At 55.4% G+C, this 24,901-nt stretch overlaps 2 protein-coding genes across 4 annotated transcripts in view; one reads left to right on the top strand and one right to left on the bottom strand.

The window, feature by feature from the left end:
- Positions 1-24,772, top strand: part of ZFHX2 (zinc finger homeobox 2) — a 32,508-nt gene extending 7,736 nt beyond the window's left edge. The window contains exons 2-10 of one of the 3 annotated variants that reach the window (XM_081167653.1): positions 6,262-8,753; positions 9,687-10,186; positions 10,502-10,802; positions 12,364-12,429; positions 13,214-13,260; positions 14,439-14,639; positions 15,976-16,108; positions 17,564-21,031; positions 22,310-24,772. In XM_081167653.1, the coding sequence (XP_081023779.1) occupies positions 6,317-8,753; positions 9,687-10,186; positions 10,502-10,802; positions 12,364-12,429; positions 13,214-13,260; positions 14,439-14,639; positions 15,976-16,108; positions 17,564-21,031; positions 22,310-23,148 (7,992 nt within the window). In that variant the 5' untranslated portion in view covers positions 6,262-6,316 and the 3' untranslated portion in view covers positions 23,149-24,772. Of the gene's footprint in view, positions 1-1,635; positions 8,754-9,686; positions 10,187-10,501; positions 10,803-12,363; positions 12,430-13,213; positions 13,261-14,438; positions 14,640-15,975; positions 16,109-17,563; positions 21,032-22,309 lie in introns of those variants that run through there. The other 2 variants (XM_081167654.1, XM_081167655.1) reach the window with 2 other exon arrangements.
- The window catches only part of THTPA (thiamine triphosphatase), a 54,934-nt gene that overhangs the window by 17,107 nt on the left and 12,926 nt on the right, over positions 1-24,901 (bottom strand). The gene's annotated exons all lie outside the window — the stretch shown is intronic.

Below are 24,901 nucleotides of genomic sequence, written 5' to 3'. Positions count from 1 at the left end.
ATTTGCATACACCAATTTAGAAGGGGTGTGTGTGTGTGCGAGCGCCTTTCAGCTGCCCCCTCCTCCTCCCCCGTCCCCCCCCTTTCACAGATTGGAGAGTGCCAAAAAAGAAAACACACACACAAAACAACCCAGGGTGCCTCTTGCTAAATATTGTATGCAAATCACATACAAATGAAGCCCTAAGTGCGTTGCAGGATTAAACAAAAGCAGGGAGAGGAGGCGCATTAGTCTGTATATTCACCCCCCTTGTCTCCCCTTTTGCCCTTTAGAGGAAAGAGAGTCGGGGGGGGGATCAGGCCTCCCCCCCACACCTTTTTTTTTTACAAAAGCAGCTCCCCTCCAGACCACGCTGGAAATCTGTTGTCAAAACCAACCTTAACCTTCTCTTCACCCGCCCCCCCTCCTTTTCTTCCTTTCGTCTCCTGGATGTTAACAGGACTCTCATCAACCAGTTTAGCAAATATTTGATGATGGGGAGCTGGAGAAGAGAAGAGGAAAGGGGGGGCGAGGCAGATTTGATAAGAGGAAGGCGCTGAGGGGAAAAATTATTGGGGGGGGGACGGTTTACAGATTGGGGCTTGAAGGGCATTAGCCCAAGCTTGGGTGGGTGGATGGGTTGGGGGGGGAGAGGGAGGGAGAGGAGAGGAGATCCGCCAGCGCCTCCCCTCCCCGCTGCGCAGGGTAATTTAAAGCGCTGCCTGTCACTGTGCTTCTCGTTTTATTGACTCTGGCTGCCTCCCCTGTCACCCCTAGACATTAATCTCCCCGTTAATCGCCCTGCGCGGAGCCCCTCCCCCTCTGCGCCTGCAGGACCCCCCCCCCGCCTCCTCTATGGGGAGAGAGAGAGGACCCCCCCCCCAACAACCTCTCCTCCGCCTCCTCTTCTTCCCCCTTTCTTTTCTTCCATGGCCTGCCTTTGCCTTCTCTTAATATATATCCAAAGAGGATGCAAACATCATCACCCCCCCAATACCCCCTTTCTCCTCCATGAATTTATTCCTCATTGGGTTTTCACCCCTCTTTCCCTCTCCATCTCTGCACTTTCTCTCTCTCTATCCCACCCCCCCAAGCCAAATCCTTCCCCATCCCCTCCCTCGCCCTTTTCATCTCCTCCATTTCTCTCTCTGCTGCCTTCTTCTCTCCTCTCCCTCCCTCATCTGTCACGCTTTGTCCTTTGCATTCCCTCCACTTCATCATGCTGGGGTTGCCCCCCCTATTTCTTCTTCCCCCCCCCACAACATCCTTCCACTATCTGCCTCCCCCCACCCCCCAATTCCACTTTGGCCGTGGCCTCTGTTACCTGGAAGTAAGACCCACTGACCCAAGGAAATACATTCCTTCTTAGGATTGGGGCCTGCATCTCTTTATGCTATATGTCTTTTCCTTCTCCTTTCTGCCTCCTCCAATTCACCCCCCCCCTTTCACTCCCATTCTCTCTCTCCCTTTCTCATTCCTATTCCATTCTCTACATCACGCCTCCTGCAATCTCATATCTCATTTTTCTTCCTCCTTTTTTTTCTTCCTTTCTTCCCGTTCGTTCTCTCTCTCTCTCTCTCTCTCTCTCTCTCTCTCTCTCTCTTTCATCCCTCCTTTTCTCTCTCTCTGTTCTCCCCCCCCATGCAATCCCCAACCAACTCACCCCCCCTCCCCACCAAACGCCTTTGTGTCTCTGGCTCCCTCATAATAAATATGCAGCAGCCGCCTAATTATGTCTCCCGCCTCCTTTTCTCCTTAATGAGACAATTTGCATTGACTAACCACCCTCTGAAGGGGGAGGGGAAGAGAAAAGGCATGGGGGGGGGGAGAGGAAGGATGCAAGAAAGCACATTTCCTCTCTTTCTAACCCCACCTCCCTCGCCACCAATTCTTCCTTCCTCCATTACAAGCAGAGGAATGAACAGAAAATATTAAAAAGTTAACAGGGTGTCTTTCCTCCTGGGACGCAAAGATAATAATGTTAAAGGGCTGAGGTGGGCGGACGACCGAGGGGGGGGGGTTGTGTGTGGAGGACATACAGGAGGGAGGAGAAGCTGGTTGTGTGGAAACCGGGGGGGGGGGGGGCAGATGTGGGCACATGAGAAGGCCTCGGGTTCAGGTAGGGCAAAACATGGCTCTGGCCCAAAACCTTGCCAAGCTGTTGCCAGCCAGAGTGGACAATATTGAGCTTGCTGGACTAGGAGTGTTCCCACGCGAAGGGATTTTGGGGGTGCGCGTGTGTTGGGTTGTGCGGCTGGTATCTTTGCCACCCCAACTCCGTCTCCACTCCCCGTTGAAACCGGCTTGAAGCCTGTTTGGTTGCCATGGCTCCCACTACTGATACAGAGGGTGTTATTTGTGGCGGGCGGGGGCGAAGGAATATCTCCTCTCCTTGCCCCCCCCAATTATCTTCAACTCCCAGCATCCTCGGGGGGGGGGGGGGATGGAAGGTCATGCCAGCCCACACTTAATTTGGCGGGGGCTGCCGCCCCGTGAAAAGTCAAACAAGGGGGGGGGGTTTAGGGATTTTCAAGAAGGAATACCCCAAGTTTCCCTGAGGGGCACACCCCCCCCCTCCTCACAAATTTACAGCGACCGACAATTATTTATAAAAGCATTCATATACCAGCCTCTCAGCAAAATTCAGGGGGGTATATAGCAAACATAAAAAAAATTAAAAGCAACAACAACCAAAACACCATGGCAAATGTTGGGATCGTCCAGTAGTCTAGTTCTGGGATAGAGCATCACTGGCCCTTCAGAGTTTCAGCCAGAACTCAAATCATCCCTAACCATTGGTCATGCTGGCCGGGGCGTGCTAAAGTTGGGTGTGCAACATAACTCAGAGGCGCACATGTCCCCCCACCTCTGATCTTGGTTCGCTTGGATTCACTATTGGCAGGGGAGCTGAGAAACTCTTGCGTGGAAACACTCTTGCCTTGTCACGGTTGCGTTAGCAGTGTGGCAGAACGTTAGCTTAAGAGAGGATTTGGAGCTGGATAAATGGATGAGTCATGTGGTTTTGGGGGGCAAAGGGTTGGCAGGACAGGTATGTCAAGTTCACAGGAGTTGGCAGGGTTGAGGTTCACGGCAAACGGAAATGGCTTTCACGCAGAAAGCACCGCCGATCTGTGGAACGCCATGCCGCAGGATATCGCGGTTGCCGCTGCTGTTCTCTGCCTCCGCCAAACGAATGGCAGATCTGTGAAGGACGGGTCGGCTTTTGACACCTGCTAGTCCTAACTCCTGGAAGAGCCTCTGCCCTCGTCCCTCTGAGCTGTAGACTCACAGTTTGGAAGGGTGGCGGACATTTGAGCTAGTACAACCTTCCTGGGCAGGGATATTTGATGAAATAACAGTACAAATCAGAGCGTTCTGTGTAATCTGCGTTTCGGTTTATTAACAATTTTTAAGGAAGACCAGCTTGCTTTATTCTATAAGGTGGGGAGTGGGTGGAGAGAAAGAGATAAGTGGATTGACAAGTAGACAAGTGGGTGATATGTAGCCTTGATGTGTTGTGACTGAAGGAAACGGAAACAAAAATGAGGAGTTTTATAGGGCCTTTTTGGTGGTGGCTCCGAAGCTTTCTGGATCTCTCTCCCAAGACCCTGCATTCAGAAAACAGTATTTGTTTGTTCGTTTCGGCTTTTTTGCTGAAGAAGTTTTTATGCCTCTGGTTTTGACTGCTGCCCGGGATCTATTAGAATGTCACGTCAAATTGCTTTTTGGGGGAGAAACTGAAATGAGGATAATGAGGATATTGGCGCTGTGTGATGGAGGAAGGTGCTTAAAATGTACAGCAAACACACTTGTGTTAAGTGAGTAGACCTGCGGATGGACTTGGGGTGAGGGTGGAGTTGGAGTGCTGCGGTTTGCCCTTCCTAACAGGCTGTGGGCCCACACCTTCGCGTGCCGCCGTGTGGCCTGGGGAGATCTGTAGATAGGTGTGCGTACGTGTGGCCTTAATTTCAAACTTAAAGCTTTTCTTAAAAGCCCGTCCTCTAATCCTGGATGTCTGGGGAATTAGCTTTGGCTTCTCAGCAGTGAGGAACCGGGCATCTTGCAGATGCTCAGACGCAGTGCTCTGCATATACAGTGTTAGAAACTGAGATACGGACGGGAGGAGCTAAATGGCACCTTAAAACTAGGTTATGGGCGCAACAACGGGATGTCTAGGCGTGCTTTTTTACAACAAGAATACAACGCTGAAAATGAATGAACTGCAACTAAAATATGTGTCATCTCGTCCTTCTCCTGCCTACCCCCCTAATATTCTCCTGGGTGGCGGGCGGACGGCGAAACTGACCCCCCTAATATTCTTAAGAGGGTCGCTTCTGCAGTCTTCCGAGAGTGGCTGGAAGTGGGGAGGCAGAAAAAGCTCCTCCTGTCCTTCCACTCTGCAGTTTTAATCTGAAATCTTAGGCGCAGCGCTGCGCCCAGAGCTCAGAAGCTAATGAGATTCCCCGTCGCAAAATGCGCCTAGAACAACGGGAGTTTCAAGCGATGTCTACGTAAGGGGTGAATTGAGTGTCAGGAAGGTGGGAGGATGAGGTGGCCGTCTGAATGTGGGAGGAAATGGAAACTGCAAGTGGGGCTGGGCAGTTGCCAGGAGAACCTATTCCTGCCTCTGACGGGTTGAGCAGAGAATGTGGGGATGGGTGCATTTGCCTAGTACTTGTACGCTGCAGAATGGAAGGATTCCTGTTTTTCCTTGCCTCCTCCCCCACCTTTATCAGCTGCTGGCATGCTAAGCTATTAATTTGCATTGCAAATCCTTCCCCAGCCCAGATCGAGAAGAGGTGCCTTTTGCCTTTCCCCCCTTTCCAGTAGCCGGGCTGTTTGCCCAGAGTCCTCATGTTTTTGCAATTGCCCTTCCAGGAGTCCCTGACCCACCCACCTCCACCCTGCCATAACCAGATCTCCTCTCCCCATATTGGGAGCTGATTTAACACGAGAACTGGCATAGCTAGACAACATGCAGCTTGAATAAGTTCCCATTCTCGAAGCTGGGACCTTTTGCACATAAAAGAAGGCACTATATCCCTGAGCTAGGAGTATAAGAACTACCTTATATCTCAATAAGCCTATCCCTGGCCTGCACGACTCTCCACAAAAGGAGTATTTCTTGTCCTCTGCTGGTACTTCCAAACTTGAGGGGCCCTGGAATTGATCCTGGACCTTCTGCAAGCATAGCATGCGCTCCACCGCCGAGCTGAGGTCCCCTCCCGTAGAGTTTGATTGGCAGGGACCCCAAGACATCCCAGGATATTACAGTCATCAGTGAGAGAGCAGGATATGAGAATGCTCCTCCAGAGTATAATTTGGGGGCAAGAGTGGTGGAAGCTGTTTCAGGTGTTTGCACAATCACTTTGCCCATCCAGAAGCGGGATAGGATGGAGATGAGGAAGAGGTTGGTGGCGGGTGTAAGCAAGGCCTGTCTAGGAAAGGGATGTATCTCCATGGTAGAGTATCTGGATGGCATGGAGAAAGATCCACGTAGAGCTAGGAGAGAACCCTGCCTGAAATCCTGGAGAGCAACTGCCGGCCAGTGCAGACAACACAGAGCTAAACAGATCACTGGTCTGACTCTGTACAGTTGTACCTTGGATCTTGAACGCCTTGGCTACTGAATAAATCGGCTCCCAAACAATTGAAACCCGGAAGTAAGTGTTCCGGTTTTCGAACGTTCTTTTGGAAGCCAAACATCTGGGTGTTCCGCAGCTTCCGAATTGCTGCAGGACCTTCCTGCAGCCAATCCAAAGCCACACTTTGGTTTTCAATTGTTTTGGAAGTCGAACGGACTTCTGGAACGGATTCCGTTCAACTTCTAAGGTACGACTGTATAAGGAAGCTTCGTATGTTCCTACTCAATTATGCTAAAGTCACTTTAGATGAAGCAACCTTCCACACCATATATTTAAAGCAGTATCATTTAGGCAGCCATGGCTTCCCCCAAAGAATTCTGGGAGCTGTAGTCCGTTAAGGGTGCAGATAGTTGTTTGGAGACTCCGATTCTCCTCCCAGAGCTACAATTTTCAGAGCGGTTCAACTGTCAATCCTTCTTCACAAGGAACTCTGGGAACTGTAGCTCTTGGGGCACCCTTAAACTACAGCTCCCAGGGTTCTTTGAGAGAAGCTGTGTGTGGTTATCATACTGCGTTTAAACGTGTGGCATAAATGTGGCCTCCAGCTGCTTTGCACACCAAACAGTCCAACACGGGGAATTCAGAACGAGAAACAAGATTTCACACCTGGCTGCCTTTTTTTCTGTTTCCCCTTCAGGGTCTCGGCTCCCGTGCTGAGATGACCCCTCCGCACCCCTCGCGCCCGCACCGCCATGGACGCCCCCTCTAACTCTGCCTCCTCCTCCTCCTCCTCCTGCTCCGCTGCTGCCCCCCCGGCCGACGGGCAGGATGACAGGGCCGCGCCTCGGCCCGCTCAGGACTCTCCTGCCTCTCCAGCCACCAAAGAACCCCCCCTCTCGGACCCTTCCTCCTCTTCCTCCTCTGATGCCCCCTCTCCCAACGACACCATGAGGCCCTGCTCCGGTTCCCAAGTGGCGCTCAGCTCTACGAAGCTCCCGGCTGCCATCTTGCCCGGGCCTCTCCTCCAAGCCGACTGCGGCCTCGTGACGCCAGACCCACCGCCTTCCCCGCAAGCAGCGCCACCCGGAGAAGATGGGAAGAAGCAAGAAGCAGAAGGCGGCGGAGAGGGGGAAGAGGACGGCGGGCGCAAGGCCCCGCTCTTCTTCTCCGCCGAGGGCTCGGCCTATCTCCTCAGCGGCGGCCACGTTCTCTTACCAAAGGGCTCCCTAAGCACCACATCTCCCCAGGTGTCCGTCCTCCACGTCCAGCGCGGTGGAGGCTCAAACCAAGGCTTTACGTCTACTGACCAAATGTCCCAGAATACCTCAGCGCCAGGCGAGTGGACCCCTCACGGCGCCTTCTACAGTTTCCGACTGGCCAGGGCCCCCCCTCGAACCATGTCTGCCAAAAACGCTCCCACCAAACCCAAAGATGCCCCTGCCGCCGCCCTGGTGGAGGATGAGGAGAACCTCAAAGGGGAAGCCGACCTTGGCCGAGAAGGGGAGCTGCCGTCCCCACCCATCTGGCTTTGCCTGATCTGCCGCCTCTCCTTCTGCCGGGGGCGCCCCTTGGCGGCTCATGCCCGCGTAGCCCACGGGGCGCAGCTGAGCCCCGACGAATGCCAGGCCCTGTCTGGAGGGGCTTCTGCCGTGTTCCAAGGCACCGCGCTTGGCTTCCTTGAACCAAATAAGCCCACCACCAAGGCAGACCTCAATGTCCGAATGTGTAGCAGATGGGTGAATGTAACGGAGGAGGAGGAGGAGGAGGAAGAGAAGAAGAAAAAGAAGAAGGGGAGCCCAGGAAAACCATGCAAGCCACCAGATGCCAAAGAGTCAAGGGTCGGCGGCGAGCCCTGGGCAAAGAGAGGCGCAGAGGAGAAACCAGAAGAAGAAAAGGAGGAGGAAGAGGAGGAGGCAGCAGCAGTGGCGGCCGAAAATCAGAAAGAGGAAGGGAGGCTTCTCCCAGACCAAAGCTCACATGGCCAAAGCCCACCCACGGGTGCCAGCACCCCCCTCTCAGAGACACCGCTGAAGGCCAACAGCAACGACGCTGCAGCTGACGTAGGGTTGCCCAAGGAAGATGCCAATGCAGAGTTGGCCAACGAAGCCTCCAGTGCAGAACTGGCCAGAGACACCGCTCGCGCCGAGTCAGCCGGTGGGACGAACAGCTCCGGGCTGGGCACCAAAGTGAACAACAACAGCCCAGCCAACGCCAACCCGGACACCGGTCGGGTTGGGTTGACCCACGATGCTGGCGCAGCCGACTTGACGCATGGAACCGTCAGTGTTGGGATGGCCAGCGAGATGGTGAGCGCCACGTTTGAGGTCAACAACGGGCTGAGCGGTAGCAGCAGCCACAACGGAGGGCACTCGCTTTCCTTTGGGGAAGACTTCACCGCCATGGCCTACTCGGGGTTGACTTTGTCCGGCCACATGTCCTTGCTCCACTCACGCAACTCCTGCAAGACCCTCAAATGCCCCAAGTGCAACTGGCATTACAAGTACCAGCAGACTTTAGACGTCCACATGAAGGAGAAGCACCCCGAGAACAACAGCCACTGCGCTTACTGCAGCACCGGCGGGCCGCACCCTCGCCTGGCCCGGGGCGAGAGCTACAACTGCGGCTACAAGCCCTACCGCTGCGAGGCCTGCAACTACTCCACCACCACCAAGGGTAACCTCAGCATCCACATGCAGTCCGACAAACACCTGGCCAACCTGCAGGGCTACCAGGCCACGGGGGGAGGCGGCGGGGCCCCCTCGGTGGCGGCCCCGGTGGCGCCCACCCCGTCGTCGCCCGAGGAGAAGGAGTCGAAAGGCAAATCCTCCTGGCAGTGCAAAGTGTGCAGCTACGAAACCAACATCTCCCGCAACTTGCGCATCCACATGACCTCCGAGAAGCACATGCAGAACATGCTCCTTCTCCACCAGGGGCTGCCCCTGGCACTGCCCGGGCTCCTGGGGCAGGCCCAAGCCGCGCCAGGGGGCAAGGGGCAGCCGGAGCTCTTCCAGTTCTATGGCGCCCAGGCCCTGGGCCACTCGCACCATGCACACCCCCACCATGCTCACGCCGCGGGCAGCTCAGCCCTGCGGGGGGACAAGCCCATGGAGCAAAGCCCGATCTTGCTCAACGGAGGCTTCCCACATCTCAACGCTGCCGCCGGCAGGAAGATGGCTGCCTTGGGCTCAGGTAAGCGATGGTCGCCTCCCCTCCCCAATCATGGCCACTGCTGCTTCTGTCCACATGGGATCTAAAGGCTGGGTGGGAGCCTCAATTAATAATGAACAGGCCTCTTGTGCCGTTCGAACGGCTTCCCACAAAGAATCCTGGGAGCTGTAGTTTGTTAAGGGTTCTGAGAGCTGTTAAGAGACCCCTTATTCCTTCCGCAGAGCTACACTTCCAAGGGCACGTTGGGGCAGCTGTGACTGTTTGAAGGGGTATCAAAGAGCTTTAAATGTGCTGTGTGAATGTGACCACAGTCTCTACACCCATTTTGTTGTTTTGTGGTCTGTGCAGTTTTTCTTTCCGCTCCTTTCTGTTTTGCTCCTCTCACTCGCTGCCTCCCCAGCTTTGTGCATATTGCCATTATGTAGTTTGTGTTTTTCATATTGCATTTTGGTGTTGCGAACTGCCTTGAGATCTACGGATGGAGGGCGGCATGCGAATCTAATCAATAATAATAATAATTAATAATAAGAGATGCAGGTGGCACTGTAGGTTAAACCAGAGGGCCTAGGGCTTGCTGATCAGAAGGTCGGCAGTTCAAATCCCTGTGACGGGGTGAGCTCCCGTTGCTCGGTCGCAACTCCTGCCCACCTAGCAGTTTGAAAGCACGTCAAAGTGCAAGTAGATAAATAGGTACCGCTCCGGCGGGAAGGTAAACGGTGTTTCCGTGCGCTGCTCTGGTTTGCCAGAAGCAGCTTAGTCATGCTGGCCACATGACCCGGAAGCTGTACGCCAGCTCCCTCGGCCAATAAAGCGAGATGAGCGCCACAACCCCAGAGTCGGTCACGACTGGACCTAATGGTCAAGGGTCCCTTTACCTTTGTGTAAAAACTACTACTACTACTACTACTAATAATAATAATAATGTTTTGAAGTGTGTCCCCTCTCCGTCCATAGGCAGTCATTCTGCCGCCCTTCTCCCCACAGCTCCTGCATCGCTCTCTCCAGAGCCCGCCCCACCTTCCCCGCTGCCGCCCCACTCTGCACCAGACCTGGGGGCTCCCCAGAGGCTGTTTGGGTGCCTGGTGTGCCAAGCCTTCAACACGGACAGCCTGGAAGCGCTCCTGAGGCATGCGTCGGCCCCCCGCTCGCTGCCCGAAGCCGAGTGGAAGGAGGTGTCGGGCGACTTGCACCGCTGCCGGCTCTGCGCCTACGGCACCCAGCTGAAGGCCAACTTCCAGCTGCACCTCAAGACCGACAAGCACGCCCTCAAGTACCAGCTGGCGGCCCACCTGCGCGAAGGGGGCAGCCTCGGGGCCCACATGGGGGCGGAGCTTCCACTCGGCCCGCCCCTCCACCTGCACTGCAATCTCTGCGAGTACGAGACCAACAGCAAGGAGAAGATGAGGCTGCACGTGGCGGGGGCTGGCCACCAGGAGGCGCTGCAAGGCTACAAGGTGCCGGGGTCTGAGGGGAGTGGGCGGGGCTTGTGGGTGACATAGGGAGTGGCCTTCCTCCAACTCCCGCCAAAATGGGGGAGGAGCTAAGCTGTCCCTTTCAGGGTGTTTCTAACAGGAAGTGGGTGGAGCCAAGCAGAAAGGGGGTGGAGCCACTGGAATGGGAGGGGCTTTAGAGGAATGGAGGCATGCCATAAGGAAAAGGGTAGGAGCGAGAAGGGGCAGGTGGGATCCATTTCTCAGAGGGAGCCACCTGGAACATTGAACGGATCCTATGTCCTTGCTATCTGCAATTCTTTCCTTCTCTCCCGCTAGTTCCTCCTGGAAATGGAGGTCACATCGGCAGCGCCGCCAGGCCCCGAATCTGCCCCGTTCCGCTGCCTCCTTTGCAACACGGACGCGCCGAACCGCCTGGCCATGATCCAGCACCTCCGGTCTCCCCAGCACCGTGACTCCCATGGCCAGTGGCGCCTGCAGCTCCTCCAGAACGGAGAAGGCACCCCGGGCCTCGAGAGATACATCTGCTTTGCTCCCGCCAACCCCGCTGGTAACGGCCCTACAGGTTGGCCATGGCGGGCAACCCGTGCTGCCGGAGAGGGTGGCAAACCCGCAGAAGGTGCCAGGCTGCAGATTTGCACTGAATGAAGGGGCTGAAATGTTGAGGGTTGACAGTTGGGAGAGAAAAGAAACAGCAATTCTTGCAAATGTTCAAAGTGGCAAGGCTATGGGAGTGTTTTTTTTTGGGGGGGGGGGAGAACTGAAGGTCGGATACCGAATACTCTTTCATTCCTCCATTGTCTGCCCGCCTTCTCCCCCCCCCTCTCTTTCACACCCCCTTTGCTTCGCCACGTCTTCCCCTTTTGGTCTGCGTTTAATGCATGCCTGTGTCCGCAGATATTCAAGCGAGAAGCTGCTGAACGCTCCATCCTCCTCTTCTTCCACCGCCGCCAACCTCCCTCTCCTTCTCTCCCTCCCCCTCCCCCCCCAGCTTCATAATGGATTATGACAGATACTGGGGTGGTTGCCTAGCAACCCGCAGGAAGAATGAAGGAGAGGAGAAATGAGAAAGAGAGATGTAGGGACCGCAGCCGGGCGGGGGGAGGGAGAGGAAGAGAGGAAAAAGGGAAGAGAGAAAGAAATAGGGAGGAAGGATAGAGATCGCCTTTCCTTCCTTCCTCCCCTTCTCCTAGCTGGTAGCTGCCCTCATCCACCTCCCGTCAGGTGCCCAGGGCGGGCACCCCCCCCCACGTGATGCGAGTTGGCCTCGTTCCCAGCTTCAAATTTATCTTTCAAAACATTGTTGACCCTGCAAATGTTCCGCCTCCCCCTAACGCACACCTGAGAGTGTGCAGAAGTGTCAACAAGGATCAGCTGCATAAAATGCATTTAAAATGTGGGAAGGGGAGCTGTGTGGGTCGTGGGGAGGCTAGTGAGGGGTCCAGTCCTGAGGGCAGATTCCAAGCCAAAAGATGGGAATGGGTGGCTTTGGCTGGGTGGGTAAAGCAGTCCTGGATAAGGGATCATTTTTAATTTTTTTGAGCAGAGACCTTAGTGGAAGCGAGAGCATAGGATGCGGGTTTCCGGGGTGGCTGGCTGCTTATGTGGGGAAGGCATATGGGGATATCTGAAGCAGTTAGGACAAGGCAATAGGAAAAGTGTGCACCGGGAAAGGGGGGGTGGGTTTGCCGGATGAGAACACCCTGCGTTGTGAGAAATGGAGGTCTTAACATCTTGGCGGGTGTATTGAATAGTGTTAATTGAGTTGCCAATGGCAGTGAGGTTGCTACTGCCGGGCGGGAAGGCAAGTCCGTTCGATATTAACGATCCCACTTGGGTTGAGAGTTTAATTAGTCTCTGACGAGGATAAAGTCCTGGATCGTGCGTCACGCCGGCTCTCGCAGCGTCGGAGGCGGAATTCCCTCCTCTCTCGTCTCCCTCTCCCCCCACCCCACCCCCAGATTCCCCACCTTCCAAACTCCCAGGTGAAAGAGGAGGAGCAGGAATATCGGCCAGGCTATCTGGGTGGTGGAGGTCTCTGGAAGTTGGGCCACAGCTCCCATCATTCCTGACTGTAGGCCATGCTGGCTGTGGGCTGGTGGAGTCCAACAGCGTCTGGAAAGCCCACCCCCCATTTGACTTCTCCCCGCACCCACGTGTGGTTCTCTCCCCATCTCTAGGGAAAGAAACAGTGCTGGAGACCTTGCCCCCCGAAAAGGAAACGCAGAGTAAACCCCAGGCGGCTGGTGAGTGACTCCTCCCCTCTTGTGCAAAGCCACGCCCACTGGCGAGGTTGCTGCTCCTTGAAGCCTACATTGCTGGCCACGCCCCTAACCCCTCCCTCGTGGCGGCAGCCCATGCGAAAGGCTCCTCCCATTCAGGGGTGCCAAACACCCCAAATGTTTGTGCCCCTCTTGATTCCCCCAGCGCCACCCTCGCTTAAGGAGGCGGTGTCCTGTTGAAAGGTACAGCGATCCCCAACCAGGGGGGTTGTAGTACCAGGAATATGAGGAAAAGACCCTGCAATGTCTTCCCTCGGTTTTGAGTGTTGTCTAAGTGCAGAGACCCATTTTGCCACCGCGGCTTCTGCAAAAGGAATAATACCAGGGGTATTTGTGGGCGAGTCCCAGCAAGTCTCGCTCCTCGCTTCCGTGAGGCTGGCTGTTTTTATTATCCTTATTAAATTTATTACCTGCCCTTCTCCAGCTGGTCCCAGGGCGGGTTATGGCGATTTTCAAAAAAATCAGCATTTCAAATATCTTGCGCTTGCAAGGAATAGGGATGGTTACATTGAGCGGGGGGCCGCCAAGGCATCCTTTTAAGGGTGCCTGATTCAATGCCCCCCCCAATTCAGCTGTCCCTACTGCAGTGGGAGGGGGGTGTCCTTGCCTGGTACCACCCTCAAGAACCCCTCCCTCATCACATCCCTCCATCAGGCCTCAAAGCCCCTTGGAGCTTTTAACCGCCATTTTGAAAGTGGCTGCAGGAAAACACCATAACGTTTCCCCCTGCTTTCTTTCCTTCCTGCAGGTTCTGACGAGACTGAAACGAAAGCTGGAGGTGTGGGAGACACTACAGTGAGTGGCGCTTATTGGGGGGCTTTGCGGGGGGTGGGCAGAGGTGGGGGAATCACACAGTGTCTCTGAAGCCCCCGTCTCCTCCATTTTAACCCTCTCTCTACACGATTCAACGGCGGCAGCCTCAAACATCCCAGCGAAACTTCACTTGGCAGATTAGATTTTTTTTCTTGCTTGCTTGCTTGTTCCTGGTGGGGGGGCCAAATGGTTGAATTAAAAACAGAAATTCAGCATCTCTGCCTAGCGGGGTGGGGGGTGGAGAGGGGAATGAGATCCACCCTGATGAACCAAATTGGGCATGACCAGCTGTGAAATACACAATGTTAACCGTACCACTGCATCTTCAAAGCCCGTTTCTTGAATGGGATTGTCTGCTTATACTGGTCCCATCCTGTTAACATTGCATTGCCATGCATCCAGGGGTTTGGAAAACCCACTTCTCTGTCTGTTCCGACGCCACCCTTGCCCAGCCCAGAAAGGCCCGTGATTCTCAAGATGAAAACGCTGCCAAGGCTGTGCAGACGTGATCAGATCGGTCCTTGCAACAAGCCCTTCGATGTTAACTAGCGTTGGGTTTATTATGCCCGTTTTACAGCTGCCCCCCACTGAGCACACGGGCGCGGACCTGGCGGTCCAGGAAAGGAAAAGAACCTCTCATTTTCGCTCAGCTCAACCCTTGACCCGCCTTGTCCTTTCTGCAGATACCAATCAGCCCTTAGGTGAAATCCTGACACAGACACTTTCATGTCTCTCTTTGATCATTCAGCCTAAGGCCTTTAAGCCACACACATTCCCCGGTCTGCAGCTTAGAGCGCTAGCTTGTTTGCGTGTAAGAAAAGGCAGTATTTTGGGGGGTGGGGAGGGGAGAGAGTTTATTTATTTTATTCCGAAGATGGCACAGAACCAAGATGAGCAGGTGGGAGCAAGCATGTGTCAGCTCCATCTTTTTAATGATTACTAATCGCCCTTTGTGATTTCCCTATTAAAAACTTTTTGTTTTCTTTCGTTCTGCCTACACCGACACGCCTCCTCCCTCAAATCCTCAATAAGATATATATGCAAATCCCCCTTTCCCCCCAGGTGCCAGGAAGAGACAGACTCCTGCTTCCTGGAGCTAACGTTTTCTTTTCTCGGACCTCCATCTCTCCCCCCCCCTTCACCTTCTTCCGGCCAAGCAGGTGTTCTGCTGCCCCTACTGCAATTACACCGACCAATCAGCCGAAGCCGTCCGGGCTCACACCGTCTCCCAGCATGCCGTGCAGCCCAAATTCCGATGCCCGCTCTGCCAGGAGCAGCTGGTCGGGCGCACCAACCTCCACTTCCACCTCAGCCACATTCACAACGTGGTGCCTGAATGCGTGGAGAAGCTGCTTCTGGTGGTGAGTTGCTAGCTCAGTGGGCAGCTCTCCCTGCCCCTCTCCCCTGCCCCGCTTAATGTTGGAAGCATATTAAGGGTGGAGGGGATACAATCGCAGAAAATGCTTTTTCATGTGCCACTAACCCTTTGCAGGTAATTCAGCAGGTGAAGCTTTCCCTTCTCTGGAAAGCTTGACCTGTTGGGTCTGTGCCCGTCACGCTGCTGTCAAAGAGATGGGGACTGCTTGACAAAAGGGGCTTGGGAAGATGTGGGGACCCAGTGGTGAGGACAACAGGGGGTTACTGGGTTCTTCTTTTTATTTCGATTACAGTGGTACCTTGGTTCTCAAACTTTATCCGTTCCGGAAGCCTGTTCCAAAACCAAAGCTTTCCAAACCAAGGCGTACTTTCTCATAGAAAGTAATGGAAAACGGATTATTCCGTTCCAGACTTTTAAAAACAACCCCTGAAACAGCCATTTAACATGAATTTTACTATCTAACGAGACCACTGAGCCATAAAATGAAAGCAATAATCAATGTACTGAACTATAAAATAAATAAGACAGTATTGTAGATGATAAAAAATACTTTTTTTTCTTACCTCCACTGATGATAGTCATTGTTTGGATGGGGGGGGCTTTTATCCATTTCCGCAGGCACACAATCAATCCATCAGTAGCTGAACTGTCACAAAAACAAATTAACCGAAAAAGCCTCAGAAACAAAAACCACAAAATAAATAGCAAAAACAAAAGCGCCAAACTTAATCCGTTCTTGAAGTCCGTTTGACTTCCGAAATGTTCAAAAACCAAGGCGCGGCTTCTGATTAGTGCAGGCGCCCCAGCAACAACAGCTGACAGCCGCATTGGACGTTTGGCTTCCGAAAAACATTTGAAAAGCGGAACACTTCCGGGTTTTCGGCATTTGAGTATCAATGCGTTTGAGAATCAAGGTGCCACTGTATGTATCTTGAGGTTTTATATTTTGATTTTGTTCTGTGAGCCAACCTGAGACCTCCGGGTATAGGGTGGTATATAAATCATCATCATCAACATCCAGAGAGCCAAGTGGGGGCGTCATTAGGAGGGAGATGTTTGTGGCTCCACTGACTGGTGAGCTTTAGCCTGTTTCCACCATTCGTGAAATGGCCGCAGCAGCATTTTGTAAATACAGTGGTGCCCCACAAGACGAATGCCTCGCAAGACGGAAAACTCGCTAGACGAAAGAGTTTTCCGTTTTGGAGGTGCTTCGCAAAACGAATTTCCTATGGAAATCACTAATAACTGGGTCCTCCCTTCCCCAGCCCGCCTTTGGCTCATATAATTCTGCCTTTTCTTCTTCTTGCCCTTCTCTCCAGGCCACTACTGTGGAAATGACCTTTGCCACCAAAGTTATCCCCGGCCTCAACCTCCCTCCTGACCCACTAAAGCCCGGCGGGACGCCCAGCTCAGAGCAGGGGGCTGGGAACGAACCTGAAAGCCCTCTTGCTGGTAAGTAGTGTGTGGGCTGCAAAGAGAGGAGCTTTCACCTTTCACCCGCTAAGGGTAGCATCAAGATGCCAGGGATTTCGTGGCAGCCTGCTTGACCCTAACCTCCCCTTCCCGGCAACCCTTGCCAAAAAAAAAAAAAAGCAGGAAGAAGCAGCTACTGGCAGGACTAATCAACGGCTTTGCCGTGCCTATTCTCAAGCTTCTCTCTCTGGAGGGCATGAGGACTAGAAACCTGCTTCCTGGGAAACTCATAAGGCTTCTTAGGATGCCACAAACGATTGTACTGGTTTGAGAAGCAGTACAAACGCAATCCAATGGTGCACTGACAGAAGCAAAGCATATTAAGTAACACAAGTCCCTCTTGCAGGGCAGGGGCTGTAAACTCCCCAAATATTTAGCCCTCCTAGATATCAGAAATTGGGAATGAGGTCAAGGCAGAACTTGTCCTGCTCCATTTGAACGCACACACCCCCTACAAAAATTCAAGCAGCTAATGTACACAGATCTACATTTACAGATGAGGCAGGAAGCGTCAAGGTATGGAAAGCGTCATGGATAAAAAGAATTCCCCCCCAGGCAGTGAGGCCTGCATTTTGCCAGGAAACACACCTGCTCTTAGCAGGTGCCCCTGGGGATTCCCAGCCGTTTTTGGACAAACCCTCTAGCAAACACCTAGAATTGTGGGGTTGGGAAAGACAGACCAAGCACCATAGAATCGAGGGACTGTAGAGTTGGGTCTCTTCAACAGACAGGGCCACAGTGACTGTGATGCCAGCCTCCCTGCCCCTGGAGATGCCTGTGGTTCCGGGGGGAGGACGAGGAAAGGGACCACAACGATTACCTAGTCCAACTCTGCAATGCAGGAGTCTTTTGCCCAACATGGGGCTCGAACCCAAGACCCTGAAATTAAGAGTCTCGTGCTAGTTGCTGTACTATTTGCGATCAACTGTGGCAAGCTATGCTTCTGCACCCAGAACCTCCATGCACACACACAAATACATCCTGGCTAGTAAAGGTAAAGGGACCCCTGACCATTAGGTCCAGTTGTGACCGACTCTGGGGTTGCAGCGCTCATCTCGCTTTATTGGCCGAGGGAGCTGGCGTACAGCTTCCGGGTCATGTGGCCAGCATGACTAAGCCACTTCTGGTGAACCAGAGCAGCGCATGGAAACGCCGTTTACCTTCCCGCCAGAGCGGTACCTATTTATCTACTTGCACTTTGATATGCTTTCAAACTGCTAGGTTGGCAGGAGCAGGGACTGAGCAATGGGAGCTCACCCTGTCGCAGGGATTCGAACTGCTGACCTTCTGATCGGCAAGTCCTAGGCTCTGTGGTTTAACCCACAACGCCACCCGTGTCCCTGTTACATCCTGGCTAAGGAGCGACAAAACAGGCTGCAGAGAAAACTGATGGTAGCTTCTCTCTCTCCTTTTTCTTTCTCTCTCCTACATCAGCACCGCTCACAGGGGAGAAATCCTCTCCGGCTCCTGTGCTTGGCCCTGAAACTCCTCCTCCTCCAGCCTCCCCTGCTCCACCTGCTGACCCCCCAGAAAAGCCACCCCCAACCTCTTCTCCACCTCCTCCTCCACTGCCACCGCCGCCGCCACCACCACCTCCTCCTTCAGTTGCTCCTCTGGAGTTTGAAGACGAAGATGCTCCTCATCTGAACGCCCCATTGGAGGAGCCGCCGCCGCCGCTGCCACCGGCTTCAGCCGAGGCTCCAGAGGCCTCTCCGCTCGCCCTGCCCAGCCAAGACCCCCGGCACCCGCTGTCCTACCGCAAGGCAACCAATTTCGCCTTGGATAAGTTCCTCGACCCGGCCCGGCCCTACAAGTGCACGGTGTGCAAGGAGTCCTTCACGCAGAAAAACATCCTCTTGGTGCACTACAACTCCGTCTCCCACCTGCACAAGATGAAGAAGGCCTCAGCCGACCCCTCCGCGCCGTCCCGGGGCGAGCCCGGCGCCGCCGGCGTTCTCCAGCCCTCCTCGGACAAGCCCTACAAGTGCACCACCTGCCGGGTCTCCTACAACCAGAGCTCCACGCTGGAGATCCACATGCGCTCTGTCCTGCACCAGACCCGCTCCCGCGTCGCCAAGATGGAAGCCGCCGGCAAAGCGGAGCTGCCGGCCGCCGAGCCGGATCCCCCGTGTGAAGCGCCGCTGGAAGCGGAAGCCCCCAAGCTCCTGGAGGCGGGCTGCGTGCAGGTGCCCACGCTCCCGTTCCTGGCGCCGTCCACAGCAGAGCTGCAGCGCTTCCCTGCACCATTGTTCACTCCGCCGCTGCTGCCGCCCTTCCCACTAGTCCCAGAGTCGCTCCTGAAACTCCAGCAGCAGCAACAGCAGCTGCTGCTCCCCTTCTACCTGCACGACCTCAAGGTAGCTCCCAAGCTGGCTTTGGCCACCCCGGCACTGACCCTCCCGGCCACGCCACCCGTGCTGCTGCCACCTCTGCCAGCCAAGGAAGAGCAGGCGCCAGCAGCCGCTGCCGGCTCCAAACCGGAGGCACCAGAAGAGGCCGAAGCTGAGGAGGCCGAGGGGGGCCAGCAAGGGAGCGAGGCATCCCGCACGGCTGCCAAAGCCCTCCTGGAGAACTTTGGGTTTGAGCTGGTGATCCAGTACAACGAGGGGAAGCAGCCTGCCGCCCCTGCCCCGGCCGCACCTCCGCGCCCACCGGCGGGCAAGCTCTTGTGCGGCGCATGTGGGAAGCAGTTCTCCAACATGCTCATCCTGAAGACGCACGAGGAGCATGTGCACCGGCGGTTCCTGCCCTTTGAGGCACTCAACCGCTACGCCGCCCAGTTCCGGAAGAGCTATGACAGCATGTATCCCCCTCCGCCGCCGGCACTGCCCATCGAGACGGCCACTGCCACGACGACTGCTCCAACCACTGCCGCTGCCACAGACACCACCACAGTGACTGTGCCAGCCGCCCTGCCCCTGGAGATCCCCCCGCTCTGCCCTCCGTTTTTAATGCAGCCCATGCCAGTGGTGGTGCCGCCGCTAGAGAGCGAGACCCCCCACGTGCCTCCCGAGCGCTTGAAATCCTTGTGGTTCCGGGGGGAGGAAGAGGAAGGCGGCGGTGGGCCCGGGGTTCCCGAGCCTCTTCGCGGGGGCTTCCCATCCACCCGGCGCTTCTCCCGCACCAAGTTCACAGAGTTCCAGTCTCAAGCCCTACAGTCTTTCTTTGAGTGCAGCGCCTACCCCAAAGACGGCGAGGTGGAGCGGCTGTCTGCAATGCTGGGTTTGCCCAACAGAGTCATCGTGGTTTGGTTCCAAAACGCCCGTCAGAAAGCACGGAAATGTGGTGGGAGCGAGGCCAGCGTGGGGGGTGGAGGTGCTGCGGTGCAGCCCTCCTGCAAGAAATGCCGGGCGTCCTTCCGCTGTATCTTTGAGCTCATGCGACACCTTAAAAAGTGCTACAACGACCAGCCGGTGGATGCGGAGGGAGAGGGGGCCGAGGAGGAGAACGAGGGCCCCGAGGAAGAGGAGCAGGAGGAGGAGGAAGAAGAAGAGCAGCAGCAGCCGCAGCAACAGCAGCCGCCGGAGCCTTCAGGGGCTGACGGAGAAGCTAAGGTTGACGGCACTGGAGACAAACCTCAGGAGGAGGAGCAACCCACAGCCCCTCCTGAAAGTGCAAGCACCCATCCCTGTGACCATTGCACAGCCAAATTCTCAAGCGCCGACCTCCTCAATATCCACCGTGTTTCTCACATGCCAGCAACCGGCCCTCCGCCAGCCCCGGTTGCCCCCCAGCCTCCCCTGGATTTGGCCCCGCTGGTGTTTGGCGACCGCGCCGCCCACCCAGATCCCTCCCGGGCACAGAAGCGGAAGCACGAGGATGGGAGCTTGTCGCCCACCGGCAGCGAGTGCGCCAGCGTGGCGGGAGGGGACAGCGAGCCCCCCCGGGACAAGCGCCTGCGCACCACCATTTTGCCGGAGCAGCTGGAGATCCTGTACCGCTGGTACATGCAGGACTCCAATCCGACCCGCAAGATGCTCGACTGCATCTCCGAAGAGGTTGGGCTCAAGAAGAGGGTGGTTCAAGTGTGGTTCCAGAACACGAGAGCCCGCGAGAGGAAGGGTCAGTTTCGGTGCAACGCCAGCACGGCCAACGCAACCGGCAAGCCCTCACCGGTGCTCCCCTCCGCCTTCCCAAAGTTCAGTCCTCTGCCGCGAGACCCGACCATCCACTATGGAGCGGCCTTCGCGCCCAGCCTCTCTGCGGTGAGTTTACAGCTACCTCCAGCAAAGCCAGAGATTCCTGCGGAGCCACAAGCGCAGGAAGAAGCAGCCGAAGAAGAATTGCCAAAAGAGAACGAAGACCGGAGCCTGTCGGGAGGGGAGATGAGCGACTCGTCTTCCTCCTCCTCCTCGTCGCTGGCCGATCTGGATTTCTCCGGCAGCCGGCGGAGCCGAGGGGCGGACGGCGGCTTTGGAGGCATGCACGACGCTTTGGGCCAGCGCCGGTATCGCACGCAGATGTCCAGCCTGCAGCTGAAGATCATGAAGGTTTGCTACGAGGCCTACCGGACGCCCACCATGCAAGAGTGCGAGGTGCTGGGCGAGGAGATAGGGCTGCCCAAGCGGGTGATCCAAGTGTGGTTCCAGAACGCCAGGGCCAAGGAGAAGAAGGCCAAGGCTGCCAGCGGTGGCGAGGAGGGGCATCCCAGCACTCCATCACAGGCCGAGTGCCCCTACTGTGAAGTCAAGTACGATTTCTACGTGTCCTGCCGTGGGCACCTCTTCTCCCGCGGGCACCTCGCCCGACTCAAGGAGGCCATCAAGGCCCAGCTCAAGAGCGAGAGCAAGTGCTATGAGCTCGTGCCGGACAAAGGGACGCCATCCCCGACCAGGCTGGGTGCCTCCATGCCTCCCGCCACAGTGCCATCTTCTCTTGGAAGCATGGCTCCCTTTGTGCCAGGTGAGTGAGAGGTGGGAAGGAGAGGTAAGTTACATTCAAGGAGGTTGGGGATAGGGCCTTATCATTAAGCCATGTTACAGGTTCGCCACTCACTATGGGATCTTTCCAAACCCATATCTGCTTCGCTTCTCTCCAAAAGTATTGCTAGGGCTCCACATGCTGCTCTGACCCTAATCCCCACTTCTGCCATTTTGCGTGGAAGTTCCCAGGCGTCATTTTCATCCCAAGCAGTCGCTCTGTGTGGCATTCTGGTTCTCCACACAATCTTTCTCTTCTCCCAACTTTTTCTTCTTCCCACTAGCGTAGCCTTTCCTTCCCCCTGTCCCGTCCCCGAGGCTTCCATTGTGCGCGTCGGGAGTAGGTTGGGGTGAAAATGGCACTGGAATCTCCTCCTCTTCCCCTTGCATCTGTGGTGGTTCATTGAGAGTGGTAGTTGGTGTCTTGTTACCAGAATGAGAGGGCGTCCATCTCAGCAACCAGAGGAAGCAGATGTTGGGTTGTGGAATTGTAGAATTGTAGAGGATCATCTAGTCCAACCCCCTGCAAGACCCAACGTGGGACTCAAACCCCTAATAAATAATAATAATAAAAAATTTATTATTTATACCCTGCCCATCTGGCTGGGTTTCCCCAGCCACTCTGGGTGGCTTCCAACAAAATATTTAAAATACATTAAAACATCAGTCATTAAAAACTTCCCTAAAACAGGGCTGCCTTCAGATGTCTTCTAAAAGTCAGATAGTTGTTAATTTCCTTGACATCTGATGGGAGGGCGTTCCACTACTGAGAAGGCCCTCTGCCTGGTTCCCTGCAACCTCACTTCTCGCAGGGAGGGGAACCACCAGAAGGCCCTCAGAGCTGGACCTCAGTGTCTGGACTGAACAATGGGGGTGGAGACCACAGCTGTCAACGTTTCCCTTTTATTAAGGGAAATTCCCCTATTCCTAATAGGATTTCCCTTTAAAAAAGGGAAAAGTTGACAGCTATGGTGGAGACGCTCATTCAGGTATACTGGGCCGAGGCCATTTAGAGCTTTAAAGGTCAGCACCAACACTTTGAATTGTCCTTGGAAATGTACTGAGAGCCAATGTAAGTCTTTCAAGAGATTAAGAGTTTCATGCTCTTCAGCCTTAGCTATCCCAGGAGGGCTGGGCTCTCCGGTCGTCCTGCAAAGACTCTGTCCCTAAGGCTTTGAAGCAGGGAGCCAGTGGAGAAAGGCAACATTGAGGAAACAGGTGGAGGCAGCACACAACTCACCTCTCTTTTCTCTCCCAACAGGCCCTTCCTCTTCCTCCTCCGGGGCCCTGAGCACCCCTTTGGCCTCCACGCAGCCGGGGCCCCCCTTACCTCAGCACCTCACTCCGGAACCGGCCCAGCTTGGCCCCTCCACAGAGCCGCCGGCACCTGCTCCAGAGACTTCCCCGGGCGACGGCCAGGCAGACCCCGCCTCCAGCTCAGCCCAGGAACCCTCCGTGCCCTCCACTGCCGCGGTGAAGAACCTCAAGACGTTGAAGGCCGCCGTGCCGGCCTTGCTGGGAGGCCAGTTCCTGCCCTTCCCGTTGCCGGCGGCAGCCACGGCAGCTGCCCCCTCGCTCTTTGGGGCGCAGCTGCCCGGGGCCTACTTCCAGCAGCTCTACGGCATGAAGAAGGGGCTGTTCCCCATGAACCCCGTCATACCTCAGACGCTTATGGGGCTGCTGCCCAGCCCCCTGCTCCCGACGCCCATGCCCGAGCCGCCCGTCGAGGTGCCCGAGGCCCCCGGCATCTCCACGGTTGACGTGACTCACCAGTACCTCTGCCGCCAGTGCAAGGCGGCCTTTGAGAGCGAGGGGGCCGCCGCCGCCCACCAGGCCACTTTCTGCTACTTTGGGCGCCAGCCCCCCGCGGCCCCGCCCCCCCTGCGGGTGCCCGTGTGCACCTACCACTGCCTGGCCTGCGAGGTGCTTGTGAGCGGGCGCGAGGCCCTGGGGGCCCACCTTCGCTCCAGCGCTCACCGGCGCAAGGCCGGATCCAACGCAGCAACCGCATCGGTGTTTGCCAAAGAGGAATCCAAATTACCTCACTCGGACTCCAGCCCAAAAAGTAACGCTACCTCTACGACACTACTAGCTTTATAGAGACGGATGCTACACTGCCACCGAGCGAGAGAGAAGGACTAAGCAACCAACCAACTAGCCAACCAGCCGGCGGAGGGAAGGGCGCCCGCCTGGCGTGCCCTGTGCCCTCTGCCCATACCAAACGCCCATCACGCAGCCCCCGCCACCAGTAAACTCAAGAAACGGCCCCCGCCCAAGGCGACACCCAGTTGCCCGAAGGCCACGCTCTTCCCAGACCCTTGGGTAGCCATGTGGGCAAAGCTGGACCCAGATGTTCAGCCGTCCCACCCCACTCCCCCAACCCCACCGCCATCTTGAGGGAAGACCAGTTGACCTGGTGCGGAACAGAAATGCCGCCTGCCGCCTGAGGAGCCCCCCAACAGTGCCCACCTCAGAAATGCCTTGCACTCTGCATGGAGTGCAGAAGCTGTTCTCCTCTGCCACCCACCGTGCCCCTCGCCCTCACGGCCCCGTGCACCGGCCGACGCCAGTTCCCAGGGTCTCTCCTCCCTGAAAGGGATCCTGGATCCTGGATCCGACATGGGTGCCCAACCCATCGCCTTCCCGCAGTCCCTTCACACATGCCTGTGTATTCCAGAGTCTTCCACCTCCTGTGGCATACACATGTACCTCACATGAGAGAGGCACGAGAGGCTCTCACTGTCTATGGTTCAGGTCTCGGTGTCCTCCATGTTTTCCCTCAAGGGTCCCCAGGCATCTCAACAGGTGTTCCTTGGGATGCCGACCTCAGTGGAGAGGGGGTCTTCCCTCGCCCACAAAGGCCGCCGCACCGTCTCCTCGTGTCAACGGGAGCTTCCCAGAATCCTTTGCCCAAAGTCCTACCCCTCATGTGTGCGAGAACCACACTCCTGCCCATCCCGCCCATCTCCACACACGCTTGTGACCGCTGCCGCACGCCCTCGTGCGAACCTGGTCTCCTCTCTCTCCCTCCCTCTCTCGCTCTCTCACACACACCTGCTTAGAGATCCTTCTCTCACTCTCTCTCACCTTCCACCCTTTTACTGTGTTATTACCGACTTGAGAAAGGCCAAAAAAAAAAGCAAACAAAAATAATGGACGGAAAGAAAGAAAAGTTATTAACCCAAGGAAACAAAACTTAAGGGGGGGAGGGGGGCAAAGATGAGAAACTGAGTCCCTAACCCCACACCCCCCACTCCCTCCTAGAGCATGTGCTGCCCATTGTGTATAATAATTCCCGTCCTGGACGGATGGACAGACTCCCGAACTTGTTGATGGATTTTGAACGACTTGAACAGCAACCAAACTGGGGAAGAAAGGCCTCTTCTTTCCCACCATTTTTTCCCTCCTCTCTCTCTCTCTCTCTCCTCCTCCTCCTCCTCCTCCTCCTCCTCGTCCCCAGTTGGGTCTCTGCCCGCACTGAGGAACCAAATAAAACTAACAACCTCGCTGTCTTTTTCCTCCTGATAGACGTGACTTCCGTCTCCGCGCGGGAAACGACACACAAAAAAAAAACCCTACTCCGATGGCTTTAAAAAAAGAAAGAAGAAAATAATAATAATAAAATAAAACCAGAAGGATCCTTCCGTCTACACACACACAGTTACCTGCCACGTGCTGGTGTGCCGACGTCCTTGCAAAAAAGAAAAAAAGGGAAAAAAAAGAACACAAAAACCCCTCTTTATGAATCCAAAGCTCTTTAAAAAAAAAAAAAACTTCTATACAATAACCAAAAAGAAAACCAACAGTTTGAGAGAGAGACTACCCACCAACAAAAAGGAATAATAAAAAGCAA

This window comes from Podarcis bocagei (genome assembly GCF_964188305.1).
Source record: "Podarcis bocagei genome assembly, chromosome: 13".
Lineage (NCBI taxonomy): Eukaryota > Metazoa > Chordata > Lepidosauria > Squamata > Lacertidae > Podarcis > Podarcis bocagei.
Note: the sequence above shows the minus strand (reverse complement) of the source record. Positions and strands in the feature narration are given on the sequence as shown.